Here is a 27,837-nt window from a genome sequence, read left to right on the forward strand (position 1 = left end):
GAGGGATTATACACTAAAGAAAATGTACTTATTATATTGAGTTCAATTTCTGCCAAATACATTCCCCTAAATCCTACACACTGGACCCTAAAGTTGTGCTGATTCATTCACGGCGTCAACTCGAAATCAGTTGAGCAGGTCGATTAAAAAGGCAACTTATTATTTGTTTAGCCCTGTTAAATTGATTAAGATGTTGGAATTATGTGTATAAATGATGAAAAATAACGCCCTGCTCTTACTTTGGCTTCAGACATTGCGTCTTTCCTTCGTGGCGGCAGAGGAGGCGGCTTCAGCAGCTCCTCCCCGAGCTGGTGGAGGCTGCCGCAAGACACAGACTGGAACTCTGAGGAAAAGAAAAAGATGTGGGGTTCAAAAAAATACGAATGAAAGATCAAGAAGAGGCCCTGCTCACAATCACAGAACAGTAATCAGAAAATGCTGACAGGCAGGCAGAAAGAAATCAGGTCAAAACTACTGAATCGAAAAAGGAAAAGCCCACACTCACTTGAAGGCGGCAGAAGAACAGGAGCAAATATGGAGTTGCTACCTGTGAAATTTAAAGAGGGAGAAGATGATTGATTTCACTAGAAAGGTGCATGCTCCAACCGTAAACAGCAGGTCCCGTGATTAAAGCTCAGACTTTAGTTTTTATTTTTATCAGTCATCTGTCAGCGTTCATTCTTTATGCTTTAAAACCTGGACCGATGTCAGTTTTATCACAAGCATTTAACCTTTGAATCATGAGAAAAATGGTTTGATTTCTTTTTCAGAAAAAGAAGAAAAAACACAACACTTGGCAAGAAATGTCCTGCAAATTCCAAGATTTTGTAGATTTAGATTTTTTTTTTTTTTAAATCAAGGGGGAAAATGTCCACAAAACTATAATCATATTTTTTGTTTTTTACTTTCCTATTTTTGCTAATGTTAAGATGTTTTTGTAACTTTTTAATCAATTTCTTGCTGTTTTGGGCTGTTTTTTATTGTGCTAATGACATTTTTTTCAAGAAAAGAGCCATTTTTCTCAGGCTTCAAAAGGTTAAAAAAGCATCATGCCAATATGATGCAGAGAGTGGAGAAGGAATAAGACTGTCCACTAAGCCACAGATAAAGTTTACTCTTTGCAATAATAAAAAGAGCATTAAGTGGAGAGTCAGTGGGCCAAACAGCTCCACAGCCCATTACAGCTGACAGTCATGTGATCCAATCAATATTTAAAACACCGTAAGCAAAAAATAAATTTAAGTACTTACTGACTTTGAATGAGGTGTTTATTAAGTTTCCCTCTCTTTGATTAAAAAAAAAAACACTGATATTAAAGAAGACGCAGAAAGGTGGGATTTCTGCAACTCACCGCCGTAGGAGCTGCTGAGGTCGTGCTCCATGAAGACTGAGCTGAGGTCGGAGGAGGCCGACTGCGGAGGGGTCGGCGTGTTCGGGGAGGTGGGCACCGAGGCCGACGCCGGCGTCTCCGGCTCAGTCTCGGCGATGCTCCGGAAGGTGATCTTGTGTGGGGGCTCCCTCTCCAGGGGGACGGGGTGGCCCTTCAGGGTGCCAGAGGTAGACGTTCGCACGGGCCGGATCCCCGGGGATTTCAGAGTGTACATGGTCTTTCTGGGCTGCAGGAGAAGAAACAGAAATGTAACAGCGGCAACTTTATCGTCAATACAGTCTGTTCTCTCTTCCTCTGAGAAAAAACCCAGAGCTCACTGAAACTTACCAAAATAAAATGATTCCAGCAAAGCAACACTGCATCAAATAAGCACAGCAGAAATGTCGAATAGGTTCGATAACCAAGTTTAGCTGTATATGTTTAAACAGGGCTCCTGCAGCTGAAGGCAAGGTGGATTTAAGACTTTAGACTTTTTTTATTGCCACTCAAAATTAGGTTAAATGGCAGTTTTCTAATAGGGAGGGACAATTTTAGTTTGCCCAAATATTTATTGTAATATAAAACTTTTTTTTGTCCAGTGGTAAAGATTATGTGTGTCAAATATTGAAAAATAACCCAAAACAATCGTTTTAGAGTGAAACACATGGAAGACAACAAGCGTGATATATTATCGTAAAAGTATCTATTTGGTTTACCAACAGAAGTGGGAAATATCTGCCATTTCTGCACGTTTTTCTGGGCGATTTTGTGCTTCTCACTCTGCATGTGAGCGTCCACAGTTCGGATCATGATGAGTTTAAAAGAAAGAATGTATAAAATTATGTCTTAACAAAATAGATGTTTCCAATTATTTAGAGATTTTACCATGCAACCTCAGAAACAATTTTTCAGAAATTCCTACTTTGCACGTCTGAGCATTTTTAAGATTTTTGAAAGATTCATTTAAACCAATTTCTGGTATTAAATTGGCTGGGTGATACAAGCTGAAAATTAAATTGTGATATTTTTAGGCTATATCTCAATACATGACATGTATCTTAATATTCTTAAATCTCTTCAGAAGCTCTTTATTAAAGCTAGCACTGGGAGACAGAATAAAACATTACAATTATCATTTTTTTATCGTGTTTTGATGTGAAAATATTGTCAGAATGACAATTGATCCTTTGAAAAATAATAATACAATTCAATTTTTGATCAATAATCATTAGTAATGTAGATATAACAACTAAGTGGGTGAAGACAAGTATTAAAACAAGTAGAACTGTCTGATAATTTGAGAAAAGTAGATCACTTTTGTGTGATGCAACCTTTTAAATCAGGAAAAAAACAATTTATTCCACATCACAATATAACAATATCCAGTGTCTAAGACGGTATATAGTCTCACATCGATAAGATAGAATATCTTTTATTGTCCAGCCCTTATACCAAATAAGGCCTCATTTTTAGATTAATGAATTCAATCCCTTTTAAGACTTTTTAAGGATCCGCGGGAACCCTGCAATAGCGTTTCTGCAACAGGAACGTCACTCTGACTGAAGCACTGCAGGATGAACACTTACAAATCGGGGAGCCTGCCTGCAGTTCCGTGGCTCAATATCCAGAGACATTTTGAACAGGTAGTCCGCAAACTCTGTCTCACTCCTGTTTCCCATCGGGTTCAGGTTCTCAAAGAACCTCTGTGCAACAGAAAACAAGTCTGAGTTCAGATCTATGAAACATGTTGAAGACCAAAGAGAAAGTTGAAAAATGAAGAACAGGGACACTCACCCTGATTTCGTGCTCCACCTTCAGACAGTACGGCTGGTTCTGATACTGCTGGATCTCTCCGGTGATTTCGGCCACTTTCCTCCTCTTGCTGAAGTTGATCAGCTCTTTGCCGTGACGTTTGAGGAAGTCTGGGTTGCCTTCCTCCGTCTTCAGGATGTTGGTTAAATAGATACCTGTGGATGAAGACGAGCGTGATGGTGGTCAAGGGGAGAAAAAGTTTGAAATGTAGACGTGAAGAATCCTAAAACTCTGGCTGTTTTTATAATAAATATTTGTGTCTCAAACTGACAGTTATACACGTTGTTTTGTCTCGGGTCATTTCATATTGAACTTGTAGTGGCTTCATAGTAGCACAGGTGAAGACTTACCAAAGAAAGGCACACAGGGCGGGTTTATTGACTTGAGTTTAGCCAAGTATTTCTTAAAGTGGTCCTGACTCAGTTCCACAGCTTCTTCCAGGATTTTCTTTTTCCTTTCTGGTATTGCCTGCGGGTGCAGGAGGGAGTAAAATCGCATTAATGATGTTCTGACCAACAGTTCAGCCTTAGATTAAAATGCATGTCAAACCAAACATCAAATTTTTTAAATTGCTTATGATTGCTAAAAGTTTTCTTGGTTGTTTTTCAAAATATGTAGGAACAAACACGACATTATTCAGCAGTTGGACACAAGCAAATTTTAGTTTTGTTTGTTGTTTTGTTTGGAATTTTGTTAGTTTTATTAAGTAAATGAATATATTCAATCAAATTAAACATTAAATTGAATCACAAAGCCATTTATATTAAGGTGAGACTTACAAAATTTTGTTCACCTGGTTCCTGCACAAGATTCCTCATGTGTCTTGACGAACTTGTCCTCCTGATCTACCTGACTTACATTTCGGGCCTTACCTGCTACCTCACGTTTATTTCTTTCCTTCATTTCTTGTTTTTGTTGTTATTTTGTGCCACTAGCAATAAGCATCTACATAAAAAGTTGTCTCTCTGTGTATTCCATTATTTATTTTTTTTCTGGTGTGTGAGGATCATTGCAGCTTCACAGAGTGGCTACCATAGAGGGAAGATACTTTGTAAATTTACCGTGATTGTTTTGCTCTGGGAAAGAGTCACAGTTTTTCTCCTGATCGCTTTAATAGTTCAACTCACCTCAAAGGTGTGGTCGAGCCGATAGACTGGGACAGAGTTGATGGCGCTGACCACCTCCAGCACACCGTTGAAGTTGTTGAGCTCCTGGAAAACCTGCAGAATCTCGATGACTCGGGACAACACGGCCACCCTCTCTTCCAGGTTCATGGTTTCTACAATACATCTGAGAGCGACACACAAACACACTCGGTTAAAGGTTTTTTTTTTGCAGGACCAACTAAAACCAATTCTGCATGAAAAATCTGAATCGTTGGACTCACTTCTCGAACCACAGCGTGAGGTTGGTGGTGTGGCGAATCATGCGCAGCAGGTTCGGCGAGTTCTTCTCTTTGTCCTCTTTGGTCCAGACGCTGCCGACCAGCTCAGATGGCCGGACAGCTCTGTGGACAAGGAGTGTTTTTTAATTTTTCTGACACGCAGGTAAACAATTTATGATGACAGATTCCCTCTAGCAAACGTCTCAAGTGTTTCCTCTTTTTTATCTGTAAAAACAAACTGATTAAAGTCTTCATCCACTGCTCTGACTCACCTGTAGAGCTCTGATTCGAGCAGAGTCAGCTGGCGGGCGATCTCTATAGGATGAAGGGTCATGAGGTCAAACGAGTCCGCCTGTCCCGCTCTGCTGATGTGCCACTCGATGGGAGGAGGCGGGCTCTCGAAGGTGATGTTGTGACTGACACCGTTTGACTGTGTCTGCAGCTTCCTCCTGATGATCTTGTTGATGGATTCAACCCACTTTCTCATAGACTTCCCTAAAAAGGAAACACAGTGTATAAAATGTTGTATGTGAAAGCTTTATTTAAACAAACAACAAGCTGTCACTGTGTTTTGCTTAGTTAAAGATGATAGAGAACCTAGAAACAAATTTAATGTTCGTAATTCAGCTTTGGACCGCATTTTTTTAGTGCAGCAGAGGAATAAACTGTGTGCAGTTTCTCACCTCGCAGCTGAATCTTGCTGGTGATGTACTCCTCCAATCGACTCCTCAGCTCCGGATCGTTCTCAAAGTCGTAGAAATGATGCTCGACCCACTGACGGAAAACGTTGAGAACCCTGTGAAGCAAAGACATGTTTACTGTATTTAAGGTATTGTCCTTCATGTGTATTTCACACACTTTTATTTGAAGTATTTGTGAGGAACTTCAGACAACACACTGGATACTGCATATATGTTTCCATTTATGTTTAACAAAAAAAGAAAACAAACATTCTTACTTTTTTACCACATAAACTTATTATCAAGATTTTCTTTTTTTTAATTTTTGCTTTAATTGAGCAGTTGGCAGTAAAAAGTTTTACAAGAATCTAAGGGAGAGAAAAGGGTTCGACATGCAACACACGCCCTCAGCTGGACTTCGCACTGCAACGTTGCGGTTATGTTGCATGTAACTGTAACTATTTGATTACCAGAGCAGAATCCTGCATTAGGTCGGGTACCACGAATACTTCAAATGTAATTTGCGGGCGGTATTTTTCTTTATTTTATTTGCGGGTTTTCTTCTGGATTAAAAAAGAACGTGCGTGTCAGACCGCAGGTGTTGGATGAAAAACTTTTTTTTTTTTTTTTTTTTACACTGCTTACTCCACCCACTAATGACGGCAAACTTATTTTTCAAACAGATTTTATATAATTTTAAATAATCTTTTTATATCTTTTGCATTTCCTCAATTGTTTGAAAATAATAATTTAGTTTCACATTTTTGAAAAATGATCACTTTAAATGTGCTGCCTAACAGTGCATGGTTATTATAGGATTTTCAGTGTCGGGTCAGGCCGTGAATCTTGTGGCGGCGGGTCGGTTTGCGGATCTGATTGGTCATATTTGCAGGTGGTTGGGCCACTGTGTTTTTTTTAAGTTGTGGTTCTGGTTCGGAAGCCAGTTTTGCAAACCATTTAGGCAAACAAAGTCCTTAACTAAACCGTTTTTGGCTGGCTGGCAGTGTGTACTCTTTACCCTGGTATGTTTGACTTAAAAATAGAAACAGCAGGAAGGTTTTGTGATTTTTTCCTGAAGAGGTCCTTTCACCTTCTTTAAGTATCCTTGTAACGATTGGACCACATTTCAATGTTTATAACAATAGACCACCCAAAGTCCAAGACAAGTTCTGTTATTTTGTACCACTTTAACAAGTTAACAAACATCATGACCAACTTACTTCCATCTTTGGGTGTTTCACAGGATACTTTTCATGCAGAGAACATACGGTATCTGTGACCAGTGGACTTGTATCTCATCATGTGTACCTGCACTCTTGAGTTTCTATGACTAAACTTTGAAGGATTTTATTGCAGCTGCTCTTTACTAAAGCGGCTGTGCAGTCTGATACCGAGAAGCTTTCAGTTTTTAATGGTACTTACGGGACTATTCCTGACTCTGCTGCTCCTTATAAGGACACAAAGTCGAATACAAAGTGATTCTGTGGCTCACTGAGAACATTCAGGGCTTCACAGCAGAGCGTAAAAAAAGAGCCAAACAACAGCAACGCGAGACAAAGAGACATGAAATCTTTGTGGCATTTTGAAAGGCCTTGTCAGGAGATAGAAGAAAGCAGCTCACTTTTTAGATTTCATCTAAAAGTTTAGAGATTCAAGGAAAAAAATAAAAATAACAATTATTTAAAAATATATTTTATAAATATTTTATTACTTATGAATTAATTATTTTATTAATTATTATTATTTACTATGTATTATTATTTACTTAATTTTTTATAAAAATATATTTTTTAAAAGTGCTGCACAAATTCAACATGATGCCTTTCTTGCAGTTGTTTTTCTTTGTCTTTGAGCAACCTCACAAAAAACAATCAGAGACCCGCTGTGATTGGACGGCTGTCCCACCTGAGTTGGACTGGCTGCACATATTCCCTCCTGAATCTCTGGAGCTCGGCCGCCATCGGCTGGTCACCGTTCCAGAGAGCCTGTCGGTCCTCCTCAGTCGGTTCTGGCTCAGGGATCTCAATTCTAATGATAAAAATATAAAAGATCAGACAAATGATATTTCAAGACATCAAGGCACCCACATCACCGATAAATATATTTTCCAAGTGAGGACAGAAAGCTCAGAGATAAATACATTTAACAGCCGCAGCGATGTTGCGGTTGAACCGTACCTGTCTATCAGCAGGGTGAGGAGCTCCTGTGGTTTGCAGAATGATCGGTATGTGGTGAGAAACGTGCGCACAAAATTAGGATCTACAAACAGATGACAAAGATTAGATAACAGACAAACAATCAACATTACAATCCATCATTGCAAAATAAACCTTAAAAATGTCTCTCCATTAGGGATGTCCCGATCAGATCAGAAGGATCAGTATCGGACCCGATCAATGCATTTTTTATTTGACTGGGATCCGTAATTTTAAGCACGGACCCTGCCCGATCCTTTGTTTATGTGTGCCCTCACACAGGTGTCGTTAACAAAAAGCACAGTTTGCGGCAGATATTCAGGATTTATTGTAACGTCGCCACTCCGATAAGTAGAAAATGATTTTTTTCAATGTTCAACCTTAGATGCTACACACACACTTTAATTTCCTTTAAATTTAATGTTTACTTAGGTAATGTTTATGCATGTTTGAACTGGTGTGTGTGTCATCTGAGTTATAACTTAACTCTTCTCTTTTATTAACTATTTGTTTATCTTATTTTATGCCCATATATTCTATTTGAGCCCCGTTCAGGAAGTGCAACAGAATTTTAGTTTTATTAACCTGTGCAGTGACAATAAATATCCTTTTCTATTCTATTCTATAGCATTTTAAGTAGAATTTCAATCTTTTTAAATTTTAGTGAACTTCTTCTACTATAATGCTGTAATAAACAGATTTCTTTATACTGCATTGCGGAGCTATTAAACTATCAAGCATATACACTGGATTGATTTTAATAACTTTTAAGTCCCTGAAGTTTGCAGCTGTAATATTCAGGTAAATACAATTATCGGATTGGACTCAAATTATATATCAAATGACTCCGACTGAGAGCAAAACAAAATATTTGATCGGGACATTCTCCAGTGTCATTTTTAAAATGTCAGGAAGCTTACCAGCATACATGTGGTAGGTGAGCCTCTCTATGAGCTTCACCACTGTGCCGGCCTTTATGATGGGGATGCCCGTTTTGCTCTGCACTTTGTCCTCAAACACAATATTCTCTTCAGAGTCCTGCACAGCAAAGCGGTAAACCTCCGGGGAGGGCAGTCTTAGAGGATGCTCCTGCTCCTCGTGCTGCAGCACTGTGTCCAACATGCGATCCAAAGTGGAGCGGTACTGCAGAGTCACCAGCCCCGCCATCCACGCCGCCTTCTCATCTGCTGTCCGTGCACAGAAAACCGCACAGTTTTCATCTTTTCCTATCAGTTCAAAGGCGTGCCGCAGCTCCGCCAAGTCCTCGCGGTCCACGATGCGGATCTTCCTCAGCACAAACTTCTCCTTGAGGCGGTACTCCGCCCCGCTGCCTGAACCCGGCAGCCGTGAGCTCTGATTGGCCTTGCAGCTTATCATCAGGCCGTCAAACAGGAAGTTGTGTCTCTCGTGCTTGGCGCCTGCTCGTAAAAGTGGACCCTCCAGGATGAACTCGCTGCAGCACTGACCGATGTCTTTTCCCTCCCAGCCGTCAATGCTCTTCTGAATCTCGTTCATGCGCTTGATGGCGAGTTGTTTGCTACGAACCTGCCTGCTGTACAGGCGGTACATGGGCTCACTGTGAGGAAGGAGAGAAGTCTGGAGTCAGAAAACTGAAGAGCTCAAAGCATAAAATCAAACATTAAAATAATAAAATATCACATCTGGATCAACGTGTGCACTCAGCCTCTACAACTGCATCTTTCTTGTGCGCTCACAGATTTATGAATTTAGTTGTAAAGCAAAAGCGGCACATGTAAACTATTTTCTGCCATTTGTTCAATTACATGTAGACAGAGTGACCAAATAAATATTAATTATTATAGAAGCTAAAGGCGAGGAGAGAGGAAGCATACCCGGGTTTACGGCGAGGCTGGTGCTTGGCATAGATGCGCTCCACGCTACACTGAAGGTTAAGTAGCGCTGTGATCGCCTGTTTCAGACATTCTCTGTCGTCTTGGTCTTGACTGCGCTCCTGAAGTTGCTGTAAAAATGTCAGATAACACACAAACATCAGATATGTTGATATGTTCTTGCCTTCAACAGCCTTAGCAAATGTAGTGATATTTAGACAATACACAGACATAGATTATGGCAAACCAAAATATAAACCAAACATAAAATATGCCACACTGTTTTTCCCTGCAGCAAGAGATTTAAATCCAGTATGTTTCATCATTATTAACCACTAACCAGGGGTGTGTTACAAAATTAAACACAAACAAAAACATTTAATAAACTCGAGTAGTAAACTCAAAACCAGAATGAAAATCAAACATTTGATTAGAAGCGTCCATGTGTCAATATTTACCTGCAGTAGCTCAAAGTAGTGCATACAGTGGTATACTGGGACCATCATCAGCTGTGGAAGGACATACTGGACTGCTTCTTTGAAGCCTTCTGCAACTGACTGGAGACACAAAGACATACAGGACGAACTGTTAGTGATGAATCAGTGTGACGACATTACTGACAGATGTGAACCAACCAACATGTGATTGAGAAACACACTTTAAAGCAGGAAATGTTATTTAGAACAAGTGAAAATTCCCAATAGCTGCGACCATGTACACACATCCGTCCATGTGTTGCTTCTTTTTGACAATGGGCATGAAGACTTTATTAGCTGTCCCTAATATCATGACCAAACTTTGCACAAAATCTCGGGGACGTCTGCTAATCCATTTGAAAGTTTTTTGAGAAAGTTCTCTCAAACTGCCACTTGTGCCCCTTTCAGACAAAGAGAGGAGAAATTTATGCTGACCCACCAACTAACCAACCAACAGAGCGACCTATAAAGCTGCTGGTCGCAGCAAAATAACATGTTAGTGTCAAAACCCATTGATTCTATAATCCCAAAAACTTAAAGCTGCAGTGTTGGACTGTTGTCTCCCCCCTCTGGCAGCAAAAATAATTACACAAACACTGCTGACACATGCTTATGACATATGCCTGCAGGTGAACTCGCCACATCTCCCTGCCCCCAGGAGCGCTACTTTCAAGTCTTTTTTTTTTCTTTTGTCCTTCCTCTGGACACTGAATTACAGATAGAGTCCACTCCAGAAACCTTTCTTGAACGCTTCTTAGGATTTTCCGCCAAAATCCTAGTTGTTGCTGTCACTTTAGTCTCGCCCCTTCCTGCCCCCTTTAGCTTGAAATAAAAAACATAATTTCTGCTGAACCAACACAGGAAAGTTGCCACAGATGCAACAACGTTGCTGAGAAATAAAAAAGCTTTCCCTGGCAATTGGATTTATCAGCACTGTGTGAAATCATCCGGCGAGGGCTTGAATGTAAAAAAACATTAATTTACAAGTAGCAGTCTCTAACAAATTCCTACTTATCCATAAACAAAACATACTGATTTTTATAAACATTAAACAGAACTTTTAACATTAAATTTCATTCACTCCAAAGTAACCATTAGTTAGATTACTCGATGTGTTTAAACCTGTCTGAGGCTCGAGTTTTATGGCCCCAGTAGAGGCCAATTGCATGATTATCAAGTGGATAAAACAGGATCACACGTGAGGCACAATAATAAAGACTAAAGAAATATATTCAGAATTGTAAAATAACCTCAAAATACAACAATTCAGAATTGGAAAAAAGATGTATTCCTCAATACAAATTACTGCAAATGACAAATAGAAGAGAACAGTGAAGACAAGGATTAAAATGTGCACGTTTCAGAATATAAATGAGGCCAAGAGGCTGCAGGGTGACGAGTGATGGAGGACAGAAGGAGAGAGAAGCGGTTGACCGAGTAAAGGCTTCAGGGTAACCGGAGAGGAGGCCGTCATAGTATCCATTTAAATCCCCCGTTCCCCTGATAGACGACTCAGAATCAATATGCTACTACTCAGACTCCACAGCAGCGGCCACACTGTCTGCGTGGGGAGGGGAGGGGCAGAGACGAAGAGCGTCTGTGTGCACGGAAAAGAAAAGACATCAGCTGCCTGACGCACACTGATGGACAGCCGGGGGGAACAATGACCTAAGTTTAGATCATGTTATTGATATGTCAGCATCCTGCGGGTTTACAAATTGTCTGTGTGCATTAGGACTGCATCATAATCAGCACAATGTATTCCCGTTGATTGGGTGCAATACTGGTGCAAAGGGGCTGCTTTCGTAAACAAAATCAAGCGCTCCCTACACACAAGTAAGTCTGATTCAAATATGCCAAAAAACGCAGGTGAAGGTTAAAAAAAAAAAAACATGCTAACTTTGTTTGCTGTTTTTATGCTAAGCTAATCTGTTGCTAGTTTCATCTTACAAGGACAGTTCAACCCCAAAATAATAAAATACATATTTTTCCTCTTACCTGTAGCACTATTATCGATCAAGATTGTTTTGGTGTGAGTTATTGGAGATATCTGCTTTCTCTCTGATACTACAGTGAACTACACCCAACAACCGTACCAACCAGTGCAGGAGGAAGCGTGCATCTACTCAGCTGGATGAGAGGCTTGTGATGGCGACAGTCCAAGAGGTAAACATTAATGGCGTCCTCCTGAGCCGTAATTTAAGTTAGCTCAGTGATGCTCTGTGAGCTAGCAGATAATTCACACTGCCTTCTGATACAGTTGGTGGGTATAGTTTAATGTTTAACTTTAACACAAGATCGTTTGTTACCAGTCAGCCACCATATTGTTTTTGGACTGGCAGAAACCAAACAGCATTACGTCGTACACCAGCGGGAGCTTTTATTGGTTGAGTGTGGCGCAGTGCATTCTGCAGGTTTTCCCTTTTCCTCTGTTTTCTCTGGTCATGTAGCACCAGTTTCTAAAATATTTTTGTCTTTTTACTGCACAGACATTTCAGTTTTATGACAAGCTTTCCAGCAGTGAAATAGTCCTTTAAATTTTGCTATAGATATCAGCCTTGAAGTCCAGCATCTATATTGAGCTTTACTTCAAACTAAGAAGAGATCTCAGCTTAATGTAAAGGGCTAGTTATACATGTGATCAGAGCAGATCAAGTGGAAATAAAGTTGATTTTTTCGAGTCTCTACAGGAGAGTGCATCATTGTGGCAGCAGCCTAAATATAAACACAGAGTGCAGTAAGAAAACGGTACAGAACGACGATGAGAACAACATGTTCCCATTTCACAGGAGGTGCAGGGCCGCTTGAACCCATGTCGCAGGTCTTCTGCTGTCTTAATTCACAGCTTATTTTTATTTTCAATGTTAAATGTGCCTTTGGCCACCGACCCCCTCCTCCATCTCCACCTCCTCCTCCCCAGGAGAAAAATGGCCCGCAGTGTGGCTGCCTGTTCTATTTTTAAAAAGGCGATGTAATTTACCCACAATACCAGACGCTGCAGAGTGCAGGGGCTGAGTGCTCGACAGACACATCTATCTGACAGAAAGCGGGGAGGGAGGGAGGGAGGAAGTCAAGAAGGATGGAGCGAGAAAGATGAAGTACATGCAACGAGACAAAAGCTGAGGAGGTAGAGCAGAAGCGCTCATGATGATGATGATACAGCCGGGGGTTCGATCCACAGAAAGCGTCGTAATGTGTGACTTCATAACAGGTGCTGTGAATGACAGCGTGCATGTGATGCTGCACAAAGAAGGAGGAGACACACAGCCGTCAGCTCAGAGATGAAACACAAAGTTAGAGATGCTAAAATAGGATTAGCCAATGTAGCAGAGACAGGAGCAGAGCAGTTTGATAAAAAGGGGTGGAAAGTGTGTGAGGGGCAGGGAGGTTTAGAGGGGCGGCTGGTGGTGAGACACCATTACACCATCTGCCCCTGGGACCACCACTGATGACCACACACACACGCACACAAAGGCACACACACACCAACTGTATTTGTGAAACACCACAATAAATATCTCCTTTTGACGAGGCCGAATCAGAGTCTTTGGACTTTAAAGCTGATTAGTAGACAAGCGGGCTGTCGGACATGTAATATCATAATGAAAATATCATGTTATTATCATAATTTTAATTCAGCTTACATTTAAACCATTATTTCCCTATTCATGATCTTTTTATGTTATCCTGAATTGTGTAGTACTTTGAAAAGTCTGTTTGAATGTGAGAGCTGCTAATTAATCATCAATAATCGGTCTGATGATCTATGATGGTAACTGTGGTATCATCTTGAAGGTGGTTCACAGCAGGGGTATTCAACTAATTATTATTATTTATTAAACTTTCCAGCATTATATAAAAATTAAACACAGAGACAACACGCCTTTTTCAGGTCATATATTGCTATGGCCTTACAGAAAGATAGCAAGTGAAACAATGTGAGGTGTTTTTAAATAAAATATTTTTGGCTATCAATACAGTGCAAAAAAAGCTTTATTTTTAACTCCTGTGGCCTCTCCCCCACTCTCATACAATGAGTTTATGAAAATAAACACTGGGTGTGGGTAATCAGAGGATAGTGTCATTACTGTTGATCTAACTGGGGTTACACTGGTGGTTTGAGGGTAAACACAGCGAGGCCTTAACCTGAGGAACAGTATGGCTGCAGGACGCTCCGTCAGCAGCGTTTATAACTTTACTACAAAACTAACAGAGCGGGGAGATGTACAATAAGCCTATCAACACAACAGCTTAATACCAATTTTTTACCAATGGTTTTTAAAACCTAAGAAACAGCAGAAAAGCACCTCATACTGTAAATACTGTTGTGAGTTTAAAGCTCTGCTTCATGTGAACGGTCAGACTCGCTGGTCTTTGGCCTGAGAAAACACCAGCAAATATTTCATCTTCAAAGGCTGCCAAACTGCACCCTGCCGAGCATAATTCAATGCTATTCTTGTGAGGAATGTCCAAATAAAACAATGCGGCAGCAGTGAATAAACTGTACACAGGACGCCGAATATGTCATGACATGCCCTCGAACGATATTGGGAGGAATTCCACCAGGTTCACTTCAAAGCAAAACAGGAACAAATATTCAGGCGCTGTTTGCTCGGTGTAAACACATAAATGACCTACTTGTACCTTCATATTAAAAACAAACTTTTTTTTCAGGTTTTAAGGCATTTTTGCTTCATAAGAAAGTTTATTTTTGAGAAGAGCAGGAAAGACGGGAGTAGAAGACAGAATGGCTACAACGGAAAGTACATTTTTTGAACACAAAGGATGGAAATTAAATGTTTTATTTTATAACAATGACACCAAGACACCGGCTTGAATAGTAAAATATTATACTGTCTCTGATAGTAACAATTACAAACATTTATCTACCAGAAAAAGTGATAATTACTTCCAATTACCACCAGTAATGTTAGAGTTTCTATTTTGAATATTTTTGTCTATTTCTAAATTTTATTGATTTATTTTGCCTTTATTTTATAGGACAGCTTTAGTATGAAAGGGGGAGGGGGGGCCCACTCTACCAGGTGAGCTTCTTGCGCCCCACTCTTTTGTTAATTTCTAATTTCTACAAATTCTGTATTATAATAATGGCTGGACAAAATGACTAAATCAAGCTTTATCACCCTATTTTTGAAGATACAATTGACCTTTCTCAAATTTTGGAAAATCTTGATCAGACTTCTATTAGCTCAGGCACAAATGTGTCGAATGTGTCTATAGCTGATCTAAACATCTTACCTGGAAGTAAAGGCCGGCGGTTGACCGTGCCATCAGGTTGTTGAAGTGCTCGTGGAAATCCTTACTGAGGATATCCTGAGACAAAGTCTCGTAGGGGTCGAACGCCTGCTCCTGTAGACGTGCAGAGAATAACTCGAGTTAATATCGACACCTGACGATATTCTCACATGGCAATAAGGATCCTTAGCTCTATTATTACTAGGAGATATTACTGTGCATTATATAAGCCATTCAAGCGTTTCAGGTTTGGATTAGTGGGAGGTCACATAAATCTGGCTCCTTGGACTCGTGAGTTTCGTACCTCTGCTAGATCTTCAAAGCAGCTGCCCACCAGCGGATGAGGGCTGCCGTCAGCGGTCATCTCCACGGCGTCCTCGATCAGTCCGAGCAGCTTCACCGTCAGCTCGTGGATGTCCAGGATGTTACTGAAGATCACCTCCACATCCTGCACAACAAAACAACAAGAGACGAGCTGATTAAAGGGCAAAGACAATAATCCTGATCAAGTTTACCACTTCCACTCAATTTCGTATTTTCTAGTGTTATATTAAGGCAAATTAAAAATATGAATAATATGTTTTCTCTCATAAACACTCTCTTAACCGTACCTTAAGCTCACTCGCCATCATTCGTAATTATGTCATCCAACCTTTAATTATTTTAACTGCCTGCCTCACAGTTGCAGCAACAGCAACAACACATTTTGGGCCGGTTAAGCATGTGCACCAAGCTAATGTCTAATACTCAGAAATTTCGAGTGTATTAAAAATCTTCATACTATGCAGTTTAAATTTTATATTGTCATTAATTAGTATGAAAAGTATTTTTGCATGCAATTTCAAATACAGCTCATGACATTTTTTTCTCTCTCTCTCTCTTGGTTGGAGCTTTTAGAGTGACGGTGTAGTGATAATCTACTAATTTACGCTGATTTAATATAATACTTATATTATTTATGTTTCAGTTTTAGTCAAACTCCCAGTTTCATTATTTTGAATGTATTTCTATTATTCCGCCACCCTGTTACCACAGAAATAAAATTCCAGTCCTAAGTTTTTTAAAAAGCACATACATTCTTGTAAAATTCCCGTCCAAAAATTCCCTTTTAGCTTCAGTCAGCAACATCAAACTTATTGACCATGTTCCCCTCAATCCCGTACAGTATATGAGAGGTTTATTAAACTGTAAGGTTCACCTCCACAGATATGTGACGCAAAGGCACTGATGATGATGTTATTATTGCAGTATTGTCACTGATTTGGCCAGATTTGAAATTCCAATAAATTCCCTAAAAAATTATAATAACGATTAAAAAAAAGACACTCCCCGTAAATCTTGAACATGTCTGACAATTATCATGTGTTCATCATCATGTATTTGTCAGTATCAAACTAATCCACAGATAGCTGTCTATGAATCCATGGGTACAAATGCAAAATGACAAATGAATTTGCCCAAATCTTAACAACGTAAAAGCAATTCCAGTTATCAGACTTCAAAAAGCCTGCCTTACACTGATAAAAGAAATAAAGTTTTTCTTTAACTGAATCAATCAAATTTCATTTATATGTAACTTTTCAAACAAATGTAAATGAAAATGTATTTTAAAGTAATTTATTATTATTAAAGTATTTTACAATTTGATAAAAGAAACAAAAACAAGAACAAAATAGGAAATATGCAAAAGTGGATCTTAAAAAACAGAATAAGTATTAACCACAAAATTTTGATGGTAAGACAGACCGATACAAGCCAGCCTAAAAAAATAGAACTGATGTTAAAGAAATAATCTAACCACGGGTAACCAACAATAACCGGGTTACTTTAGTGCATGTAAACACACTGGAGGTGTTTAACCATCGGAGCGTGACGCAGGGTGTTGCTAAAAGAGCTCCCACTCTTGGCCTTCCTCCCTTGCATAAACAAACGCTTAAAAAAAACAGTAGCGAGAATGAGCTCTAAACAACAACAGGCTCAATTTGCCCGAGGAAATCATTAGTCAAGCCGACGAGAAGAGCCCTAAAATAGCAGCGAGTGATTATCGGCTGCTTAAGTCTGAATAGAAGTTCAGTCCTGTCATTATTTGACCGTAACACTTTCTTGACATCTCCAGAGTAATTTCAGATTATGCTGCGTTTCAACAGACATAATTGAGGTTATTTTGGCGAGGGCTGCAGATGTTGTTCCTGTCTCAACATAATTACATGTTCTGCATTCCAGTAGGCCTCACAAAGGCTTATCCTCCTCACCCAAATGATACCACAAATTACCCAACCCAAAATATGCAAAGCCACAGCGACCCATTAAACTCAACTTTCCATTCACTTCTTCTCAACCTACTGTTCAACTCCTTACTCATACTTTTTCTTTCTTTTTCAGAGGACTCAGAGCACTTAATTGCCATAATAGACGCAATTTGTTTCTTTGGTTAACCCTCCGAGACAGTTATGAACGTCTATTTACTGGAGGGGCCCGAGAGCTTGGGTGGTGCTTCAGGAGATGATACAAAATTATTGGGGCCTTTTTAACAGGCACGGAGATTTCGGCTGTTCCGAGACTCGAGTATGTGACCTCCTGCATACAGGATGATTGCCCCGACTGTCTGGTCATCCATCAGAGAAGACAAACATCTTCAAATTCAGCTCATTTGAGAGTAATTTGGCATTTTTTTCTGTCTGCAGCTTGGTGGAACCTTAAACGGAGACGTTTTAGTCGAGTCAAAGCAATATTCAAAGTACTTAAAGAGGAAAAATACAGCTGTCATGCTGTCTCGTCTTCAGCTTTAACCATTTGAGACCTGAGCAAATAGGCTTGATGTCTTGCAAAAACATAAGTTAAAGATTATAAGCAACTAAAGAGGAAATGACCAAAAAAAAAAGTAAAAAAGAGGAAGAAAAATTAACTGAAATCTAGAAAAAAACCCCACATTATGTTAAAATGATGACTAGAAAAAGTAAAAAATAAGCTCAAAAATAATAATAATTCAGTAGAATAATTTTAAATATATAATCATGATCATTTTCAATATGGTGGTTTTTTGGATGTTTTTCCCAGCTAATTTTCCAAATCTATTAATTTCTTGCAATTTGTGGAACAGTTGTTGCCAAGTTGCTTATTGCCTTTTTCCCCGTGCTTTGAAAAAGAAAGCAAACCAATTTGCTCAGATTCTGAAGGTTCAAATACTTGTGAAGGTGTCTGGACGCAGCACGAGTAAAGCCATGTCGATCCAGGTTTCAGTGGGTTAATAACATAAATCAACACTGCAAAATCTGTTTGGGGATTTGCGAGTGCTTTCCTGATCACCAGTTAGCCGATTACAGAGTTTCAGTTGTAATCTTTAAATGTTCTTAAGCTGAAATTGCTTTGTAATTAGTTTAACTGTTAGCTGGAAACTTGACTGTTTCTAATCTGGCTTTAAAGTGAGCTCACTACAGCTGCTGCATTCAGCACAAGAGTCTTTTTATTAGTGTCCGACACCTTTAGGTGAGTAAATCTGTTATGGTGTGATGGTGGGTCGTTGATTGTGGTGGCATTTTTTGCGAATTAATACTTCAATTGACATGATGGGTATCGAATTACATGCATTTTTTAAACAATGCATTTATAAATGTTTATAAATTAGGCCAAATTATGCACTGGGGTCCACGTGGCAACACATAATGCTTCTAAATAACGCTCGGAAATTCCAAATAATAGTAGCATATCCAGCGTCTTAATCGGAAAATGCTAATTTTGCAAAATGGCCTAATTCGGAATATTTAAATGGAATATGCTGTTTATATAACCCATATCAGATGCAGAATTGTCACATTTGGAATAATAGGGAAATTTAGGCTGTATATAACTGAAGACAATGAAATATATGAGACTTTGTGCATACACAAGGAGCATTTGAGTTTTACAAACACACTTCTGCATCTGCTCACAGTCCCAACTAGTGGTTTTAGTGGTTTGAGATCCTCTTTTCAGCACATGGGGGAAAAGCGTGTGAAACAGGATGTTATGATTAGAGTTTACTTTGTGTTTAAGTATCTGACAGAATGACAGTTCAGTCCTCCTTTGATCAAAATCAAACTGAAAAATAAGCAATATTGCATTTTTGACAGCTTTTTAATTAACTGTGCAAGTGTGCCTCCTCACCTGAGGCGTGAAGATTTTGGGGTTGGACAGGAAGTGCTGGCGGAACACTTTGATGATGAGGTCGAGCTCTCGCAGGTACTGACGCTCCTCTGCGATTTCAAGCCTCACCAGGTCGTCGTACGTGAGCTCCCCAGAGGATGACGGCTCCTCTGTGCACTGAGACATTAAGCCGATGTCCTCCTCCTGGTCAAACATGTCCATCAACACCTGGAGACAAACAGCAGATGAGATCAACCAATCAGAGTTGAAGCAGTTTTTCGTTATGATGTTTCAAAAGCCCCTTTTACTCTGCCTGCTCAAGGAGGGAATATCACTCGTCATGCCGCCTCTCCGTTCTTTATAAGAGGTACAATCACAGAATGGGGGACAGAGCTGTCTTGCCTTTAAAGTCGGTAGTGGCGGTAGTAACAGCATCGAAACAAAACTGTTTAAACGGGACAAGACGAGATTATGGACAGGACAGTTGGGACATTTTGATGATGTACTGTATTATGAGTGCGACTCAACGCCGGGAGGTAAAAAGCAGCTGATAGCAGTTAGCAGCTGACTCAAAAAAGAGGTGGCCAAAATGTTCGTAAATTAGGGAAAGAAATGAGATTCAGGAGCCCCTTACCCTCTGAGCAGAGGACAGGATCAGCCGCAATTTCACAGAGACGGTAAATGATTGTTATTGCCATGCCATGAACCTAAAATAATCTCACAATATTTCAGCGTATTTAGTGCTATAACAACATTCTTTAAGATATGACAAAATACAGAAAAATATTTTTAAAATATTTTATGATAATGTTGAGAACACAGAAGTGCAACAAAATGAGTCTACAGTTTTACATGTTAGCATTAACGTAAAAGTTTCCCTTCAAATATTCAATAAAAAATGAACAAAATTATTTCTTATTTCTTCAAGTTTGTAAAAAACAATAGCAACTGGTAGCAAATAAGCATGCTTGTTGTTGCTGTGTGTAATGGTGTGACGACATTATGTCAACAACCATTATCAGGATATGAATTTTTCATATGAACAATTATACCAGTTTTATTGGTGAATAATACATGTTCTGCCATTGTTATTATTTATAAAGTGCTGCAGACGCATAATTTATACGTCACACTAGAGGCTTATTGTTTTTGGTTTTGTTTAGAAATGGAAAGGCGGCACGAAGTATGGAATTCACAGCGACTCTACCGCAACCTGTGTGTAAAAATGGCTTCAGATTCCTCAAACCTGCATCTGTCTTACTGGGTGCTGAACATGAGTGTCAGCTTTCTTTTTTTCTCACAGATACTCACCTTGTCCGCACACATGGACACCTTGATGTCCTGCTGGCTGATTTCATAGTGCCGAATGTTGCCGACATAGTTGCCCGCCAGTTTCAGTATGTCTGCTGATATGTATTCCAGCACAGCCACGATGTACAGGGAAACATGGTAGTCCACTTTATATCCCAAAACCTCCTGTTGAGGAGAAACCAGCAGAATAAAAACATTAAGTATAACACGTGGGTTAAAAAGCAGTTCAAAATGATTCTTAGTGTCTGTGTGAACTTGTATGGAGGACCAGAACAGTTCAGTGCAGTTAAATTAGTCGAATACAAGATGTCAAATCAGTTAACTAAATTGGATTACAAATATTTCCCAGCAACCAACGCAATTTTCTGGCACTTGCGTCAAAGCTGACTACATCTTATAAGAATGTGAACACCACTACAGTCCAGAATATGTGAATTGAAGCATTTCAACCTACAAACTTGGGCGAAACTGGAAGACAATATTAAACTTTTATCTTGCCCGTGTTGCTATAATAAAAATCAGAATTTTGGAGTGTGGAGTGATTGATGGGGAGACCGTCAGGAGTCTTTACCTTGAGCAGTGGGTGTATCTTGTCCACAGGGAGAAGTAAGGGGTTTCTCCTCTTGCGTTTTTCGATGGCTGACTGGGCGTCAGCGATGGCCCACTTATCTATCGGGTGAGGAAAGGTTTTCTGGACGCGTTCCTAGAAAGAGGGAAATTACTCGCTTTAACACTTGATACATTTGGAAGCACTGAGATGATTGAAAGCTGCAAGCATTAAATTGGTAATGTGGAATGCGTCTGTAACAGCACGTGTTTCCTAACTGCATTTTGAAACATATTATGAACTTATATTCAAATGCTCCGTTGAATGCCGTACCTCTACGTCCTGCACGGAGCGAGGCTGGGCCACACACAGCATGTTGAGCAGCTGCAGGATCAGCTCCTCGATGTGCTGCAAGGCATCCTCCTTCGCCAAGAGGTTTGGGTGGACCTGCTTCTGTACCTGAAAGTCAGAGAGAAATATAAGAAGAGGCATGAGTGGCAGATAAAGCAAGATACCAGAAAGAGCATCCTGTAAACTTCAAAACTACAAAACATTTATTGGGTTGATTTTGATTTTCACATGATGTCAACTGTAACTATGTAACATGTGAAACTGTTGGCAACACCTGGTATGATGCACCTCAGTGAAGCTCAGGTCACATTTAATGACGTCAAGATGGCAAGTACAGACAACGACTGTTTGAAGACCTTCTCTTGGTCCTACAGGGTTATACTGGCTTGTTTTTTTCCAAGTTTCAGCCCATTAACAACAAATTATACCTCATAATACTTTCCAGAGAATACCATTAAGAAGTTTCCTTTTATTTCACAACCGTGTAAAAGAATTCATTTGCAGAGGCATGAAACTTTTGTTTTTAAGTAATCCATCACAGTCAACCTTTGGTTGGTTTTACATTATTATTTCTTGGTAATACACTAACTGCAGCAGGAGGCACTAAGACAACACATGTTGCAATGTTGCTTTCAAGCTCGGACATCCAAAAGCTGGCTATTGAACAGCATCTTATCAAATGTGGATTTCCCTCTTAACTAGATGATTATTGACTGGGAAATATGTCACATAATGGATAATAAACACGCTTTAACAACATTTCACTGTGACTTAAAAGACATAAAACAACCAAATTCCCACTTCGACATTAGCTGTGGTTACATGGGCAATATTTCTGAACTTCACTGAAATAGTTTTCATTAGAGATTCCAACACAGCTGTTAATATAGACGCTAAATAAAGTCATATGATATGCATTTCAATGCCCCAAAGCATTAAATCAGAACATAACTTTACTGACTTGTGCAAATTTCCGCCTGCTGTGAAGCGTCTAAATGAAGTTTTTTTTTCTACCTTATTGAGAATATCCAATGTAATCATTAAGCTTAAAAGGCGCAGAAGTTGTTCAATCTGTTAATACAATTTAGTAATAAGTAATCTAAGTGTAATTCTGCTTATTTTCTGCATCTGAAAATTACAGACGTCCCCTAAAAACCTTACATGCAAACGGTAGACATCACCATGTACTGATGTTAACAGCATATTGCATATTTTTGACAATTTGACAAACATACTGACGTTTATTATTAATTTCAACAACGTACAATTGCAGTGCAAAAAAAGGGTAAGCTATAGTTGTAGATCTTAATTCGCCTTCAAATATTCAGTAAAAACTGAACAAACAAAAAACCTCTCAGTTCTTCAGCTACTAAACAACAAGCCAAAATATTACCATTATCATGATATGAATGTTTCTCATCATATTAAAAATGATGCCTGTATTATCCTGGATGATATGATATGACACACCCCTAATACCTACTGTTATTTCTGAATAGGATTGGACAAATAAACAATGTTCACTGTGAACGATTGTGTCTCTCCAGCAAGTTTCAAGTATGAATGTTCCTTTTTTAACTGCACTCAGAAGAGTGAAAATGGCTGTCTGGAATGTAGAAAACCAATTGAAAACACATGAAACATATGAAATGCTTCGTCGGCTGTAACACGAAGCGTACGAGATTTGTCACTTTTGGCCAACACACAAATCCACCAGCATCTTTGTGTAAAATCTGGCAGCATAAAACTAAAATCCAATCTGCATCAAGGCAATTATTCAGCTCCAAATTAAGCAGCAAGATACTTGTATCCTATAAATCTGTCTGCAGATATCATCTCCTTAAAAAAAAGGGGGGAAAATGCATTTGAAAAGGTCTTTTCCGGTGATTTATGAAGTCATTCTCAGTATTGGGACTCGTGAGGGTGGAACCAGCCTGACAGAAGGTGTGGTTTTAGGTGCAGACAGTAGAGAGAGGTGTGGTTTCATCAGGTCTACAAGCAGAAGAAGAAGAACAACTCCCCCCCTCCCAAGCGCTCTGCAACCTCCCAAAAGTTGTCGTCATTCGGGCCGTGCCCTCTTGCAGGAATGCTGTCAGTTGAGATACTATTATAGCACCCAAAGCAGACTTAGAGGGGGAGAAAAAAAGCTGTGGGAGAGAAGGAGAGGAGAGAGGTGGATAGAAAAGACAGCCTAACATTTACTCTCCACTCACAAAAGCCCGGCCTGTTCACATGCTAGTGATGGAATTACCCTGGCATATAGTAAAGTGGGGCATTATGGTGACAAAACATTGCCCCCGGATAAAGGAATGTGAGAGGAGAGTTAAAAGGTCAACGCAGACTGAGCCTCATGCATTCTTGTGCTCTGACTTAACAGAGATGCAGCCACGGGCAGGATGTCCCCTCCGTCTCAAGTGTGAGTTCAGTTGTTGAATTTGAAGGTGACATTCTCACTTGAGGGATTATAAAAGACCCCCTTGTTCTGCTCGATCTGTTTTTGGATTCAAATCCTGATTCATTAACCGCATTCAGATGCTACTTAAAACAAGAGGAGGTGGAAAATCTGAAGCCCCAGCTCTGGCCCCGTTTACGTTTCTGTACGTCATTTCTGTTTTGATGCACACTCACAAGACCGAATAGTTAAAAATAAGCCACAAGTACAAACTCAACTTTGGAAAAAATACATATCAAAGCAGAAGTAAGTTATGAGATATATCCTCTGGACCGCAAATAGGCACTTGACCAAATTCCACAGGACACCAGGAGCTGTGAGTCACCACGCTGAAACTACGGGGGTTTCCCCTGACTCCATTCACAGAATAGTTGGCCCGTTTCTGAGAGGCCCACATCCAACAAGTGTCTTCTATCTCCAACAATGTCAGGATGGGACGCAAAGCAACAAAAAACCCCAAATCTGAATCTAATCTGAATAAAAAACATATAGAAAGTGAATTCAAATGCAACTAGCAACTAGGGATGTCCCGTTCACATTTTTTTGTCCCCGATCCTGATTCAAGTAATTTAATATTGAGTATCTGCCGATACCAAGTCCCAGTGCACACTTACAAAAAAAACCCAAAAAACTGCATCCAAAACAAAATTTAAAGTACAAAATGACAAATCCTCCCTCCTTGATGTCTCGAGGAGTTTTTGTTGTTTTCGTGTCTGTGTCTCAGTTATCTGAACATCTGTAGTCTGGCGAGCCAGGTCTCTAATCCGATCTCTGAGATCGGATTGGGTCACCCCCAATGAAAATTAGCAGCTCTGTTGTGTTGTTGTACTACAACACCTGAAAGTCCAGTGTAGAAATGTGGACTTTTTTCCTGTTTGAAGAGCTGAAATAATTAGTTGCAACAATTTTTGGAAGTTTTCAAGTCAAAATGGCCAAAAAAATTCACTGGTTCCAGATCCTCGAATGTGAAAATGTGTTGGATTTCTCAGTTTTAATCCCCTAAATCTTTTTATTTTCTTTTTGAAAAGGTGGTGAAAAATTTAGGATTGGGTGCTGTTTCCATTTGAACCAATATTGGATCCAGTACGTGTAATTCAACTACAAAAACTTACTTTTGAACAAGCTGAAGGGTTGATGTGGCAGACTAAAACACAATTCTGCTCCTCTGCTCTTTTCTCATCACACATCGAGTTAATCTAGTGTGTGTGTCTACTCGTCTAGCAGTGATACGTTGTTATCACTAATATAATACAGAAAAGAAAAAAGACCAGACGCAAAAACCATCGTAGCATCCGGGTGCTCCTGCCTCTCGTCTAAGCCCCACGGTTCTCACCCAGGTGTGCTCTCAGATACCGAATTTTGGCACAGATTGATTTAACATGAATTGGTACAAAGTAGTAGCGATGTAAGCCGATCAGTACCCTTTAAAGTACTGAGTTCAGTCCCCAGCTCCATAGTCAATTAATAAAAACAAATGTGCAACAAGTTTTATCATCAACTATTTGTTTAATGTCTATTTTTCAAGTAAAAATGCCCAAAATGAACTGGTTCCAGCTTCTCAAATGTGAATATTTTCTGGATTCCTTAATTTGTATCTTTGTAAAACTGAATGTATTTGAAAAATCAGCAGTTCCAGCTTCTCAAATGTAAGTCTTTTAGAGTTCCCTTGGTCTTAAATGATAATAAACTGAACGTCTTTGGATTTTAGACTGTTGGTTAGAAATATATAGATATTCAAACATGCCACTTCAGACTCTGGATAACTGTAAGGGGCACCTGTCACCATTTTCTTAACAAAATGATGCATCAAGAGAATAATTTGCAGAATACTCGATCATAAAATAATCATTAGATGCAGCCTTAGATGCAACCTCATTTATAGTAGATTTCACTGATTGAATCTCTATTCTAAAATCACATTTTAAGACGTCCTATGAGCGAGCTGCTCCCAATGTCAGTTCTGCTGGATGACGACGTCTAAATTGAGGACTGAAAGCAGAGCGGGGCCATGTGCAGGTATGACTGCAGCTCGGAGTATTTACAGTACCACTGAAACTTGATCCTAATGGGTGATGGATGCAACATGGTCTAATATAGTTGGCAGCGGACACTGAAGTAAGCTCGAGCAAAGTGAAAGCAAGTGACTGGAAAAAAATAGCAGGGGAACTCCTGAATTTGAAAAGCACTCAAAACATCAAACACATGAGATGCTGTTTTTCCTCGTGGTAGGCAAAACAACTTTCCTCTGGCAGAAATACCTCAAAATGTCCTCCCTCTTTACTTTGAATGTGTAGCAACTGAATCTACTCAAAACAACAGATTCCCAGAAATATTTGGGGTAAAATATCTAAATTATCAACCATTATGCATCAAAAATTTGCTTTTTTTCTGGTGGAAAGTAGCAAAGAGCAGTGCTGAAATAACTAAGCTATCAATTGATTAGTCAATCAACGGAAAAGTAAACACATTTGATAATCCATTAATTGTCTTTTATCAAGTAAAACCCTTAATATTCACTAACATGTTGTTGTTTTGTTATATATGATTGTAAAGATGGCAGTATCGGAAAAAAAATCTTATTTTGATCAATTTTTTTATTGATAAAGCAAATCATCTACTTATCAACAAAATAATAGGCAGATGAATCAATAATGAAAAAATGAAATTATATTATTTTTCAATTTATTTAAAGATTATTTGCAGCCCTAAATCTGTCACAACAGACATATTTACTTGTATATGTATTAGAGCTGCAACAGTTAGTCAATTAATCAGGTCAACAGAAAATAAATTGGCGACTATTTTGATTGTTATATTCTTGTTTTTTAATTTTTACAGCAAAAAAGACATACATGATAATAAACTGAGCAGCTTTGGATTTATGGACTGTTTGTCAGATAAAAGTCACCTGTCATCATTTTTCAATATCACCTGACATTTTACTGAAAAAACAATTCAATGATTAATCAAGAAAATAATGAGTACATTAAGCGATGATGAAAACAGTTGCATAGTTAGTTGCACCCCAAGTACATACATATGTTGCCTTGGGGGTGTGAAAAATTGTGACATTTCACGGATTAAACAATTAGTCAATTAATAATAAAAAGTCTAGAGATGAATCTATTATCAATATAATACTCGGTTGCAGGCTTACTAATTTCCCACTATACCACTGCTTGCAGGCAGACATTAAAACGAGCAGTATCTCGATCATATGTAAAGCTTTCGTGCACATCCTCCTGTGCCATGTTAAGGTGTTCAGTTTCATGGGTCAGCTCCATTAAGAAGGGAAAGGCTAACGTACAGGAAGTCCCAGCGCTCGCTCACTCTCCCTTTCCCCTCTCCATCCACCACCAGCCCTCTCCTCCACCCTCCTCCTGCCTGCCTTGTTCTCTACCCACACAGAGCGAAGCCCCCGGGGGAGAGCAGATCATAGCAGCAGACTGAGAGGTATTGATGTGCGTGTACGAGGAGGCAGCAGCAGCAGCAGGCTCACACTACACACAGACTGGAACGGGGCCAAAGACAGACGAGGGAAAACCAGGATTCACAGACAGACAAAAACTGCCAGAAAAAAATCCAACTGGTCAATGCTTCATCCACACCGCCTCACAGCAACAAAAGTACCTCCATTTCTAGATGAAGTGCAAATAGTAGACCACACACTGAGCAGAAAACTGATCCATTAATGAGCTAAATTCTGCTGTCAATAAAGTAACACACAGGACTTTCCATAAGAAAATTGACCAATGGATCTGCTCCATCACCAGTGCTGCTGCAGCATCATCGAAGTAGTACAGAAACGGTTAGCTAATGAATCCATCTGCTGGTAACAACGTTAATACTGTTTACATGTTAAAGCCACACTTAGTTATGGTTTCTTGAATGTGAGAATTCGATACAGGGCTGCAACTTTTGATTATTCCATAACCATTCATATGTAGATTTAATTAGTAGTGGTTTGTCTTTGTTGGAGAGAGCGCTGACTATTTTTATGTGTATTAATGTTGCAGCCGTTGCAGGTACTAT

The 27,837-nt window shown here is 39.4% G+C and overlaps 1 protein-coding gene across 2 annotated transcripts in view; it reads right to left on the reverse strand.

Moving 5' to 3' along the window:
• The window catches only part of sos2 (son of sevenless homolog 2 (Drosophila)), a 42,939-nt gene that overhangs the window by 4,258 nt on the left and 10,844 nt on the right, over window positions 1-27,837 (reverse strand). Inside the window, exons 2-22 of one of the 2 annotated variants that reach the window (XM_042500216.2) lie at window positions 21,336-21,461; window positions 21,027-21,158; window positions 20,456-20,620; window positions 19,166-19,372; window positions 15,327-15,470; window positions 15,026-15,136; window positions 9,749-9,847; window positions 9,294-9,421; window positions 8,361-9,016; window positions 7,423-7,504; window positions 7,151-7,273; window positions 5,249-5,361; window positions 4,838-5,060; window positions 4,569-4,688; window positions 4,309-4,471; window positions 3,532-3,649; window positions 3,164-3,336; window positions 2,956-3,072; window positions 1,352-1,616; window positions 506-547; window positions 240-343 (exon numbers count right to left, since the gene is read on the reverse strand). In XM_042500216.2, the coding sequence (XP_042356150.1) occupies window positions 240-343; window positions 506-547; window positions 1,352-1,616; window positions 2,956-3,072; window positions 3,164-3,336; window positions 3,532-3,649; window positions 4,309-4,471; window positions 4,569-4,688; window positions 4,838-5,060; window positions 5,249-5,361; window positions 7,151-7,273; window positions 7,423-7,504; window positions 8,361-9,016; window positions 9,294-9,421; window positions 9,749-9,847; window positions 15,026-15,136; window positions 15,327-15,470; window positions 19,166-19,372; window positions 20,456-20,620; window positions 21,027-21,158; window positions 21,336-21,461 (3,411 nt within the window). The remainder of the gene's footprint in view (window positions 1-239; window positions 344-505; window positions 548-1,351; window positions 1,617-2,955; window positions 3,073-3,163; window positions 3,337-3,531; window positions 3,650-4,308; window positions 4,472-4,568; window positions 4,689-4,837; window positions 5,061-5,248; window positions 5,362-7,150; window positions 7,274-7,422; window positions 7,505-8,360; window positions 9,017-9,293; window positions 9,422-9,748; window positions 9,848-15,025; window positions 15,137-15,326; window positions 15,471-19,165; window positions 19,373-20,455; window positions 20,621-21,026; window positions 21,159-21,335; window positions 21,462-27,837) is intronic. The other variant, XM_042500218.2, reaches the window with a different exon arrangement.

The sequence above is a fragment of the Plectropomus leopardus genome, chromosome 14 (assembly GCF_026936395.1).
Source record: "Plectropomus leopardus strain MGB_pleo_1.0 chromosome 14, ASM2693639v1, whole genome shotgun sequence".
Taxonomy (NCBI): Eukaryota; Metazoa; Chordata; class Actinopteri; order Perciformes; family Serranidae; genus Plectropomus; species Plectropomus leopardus.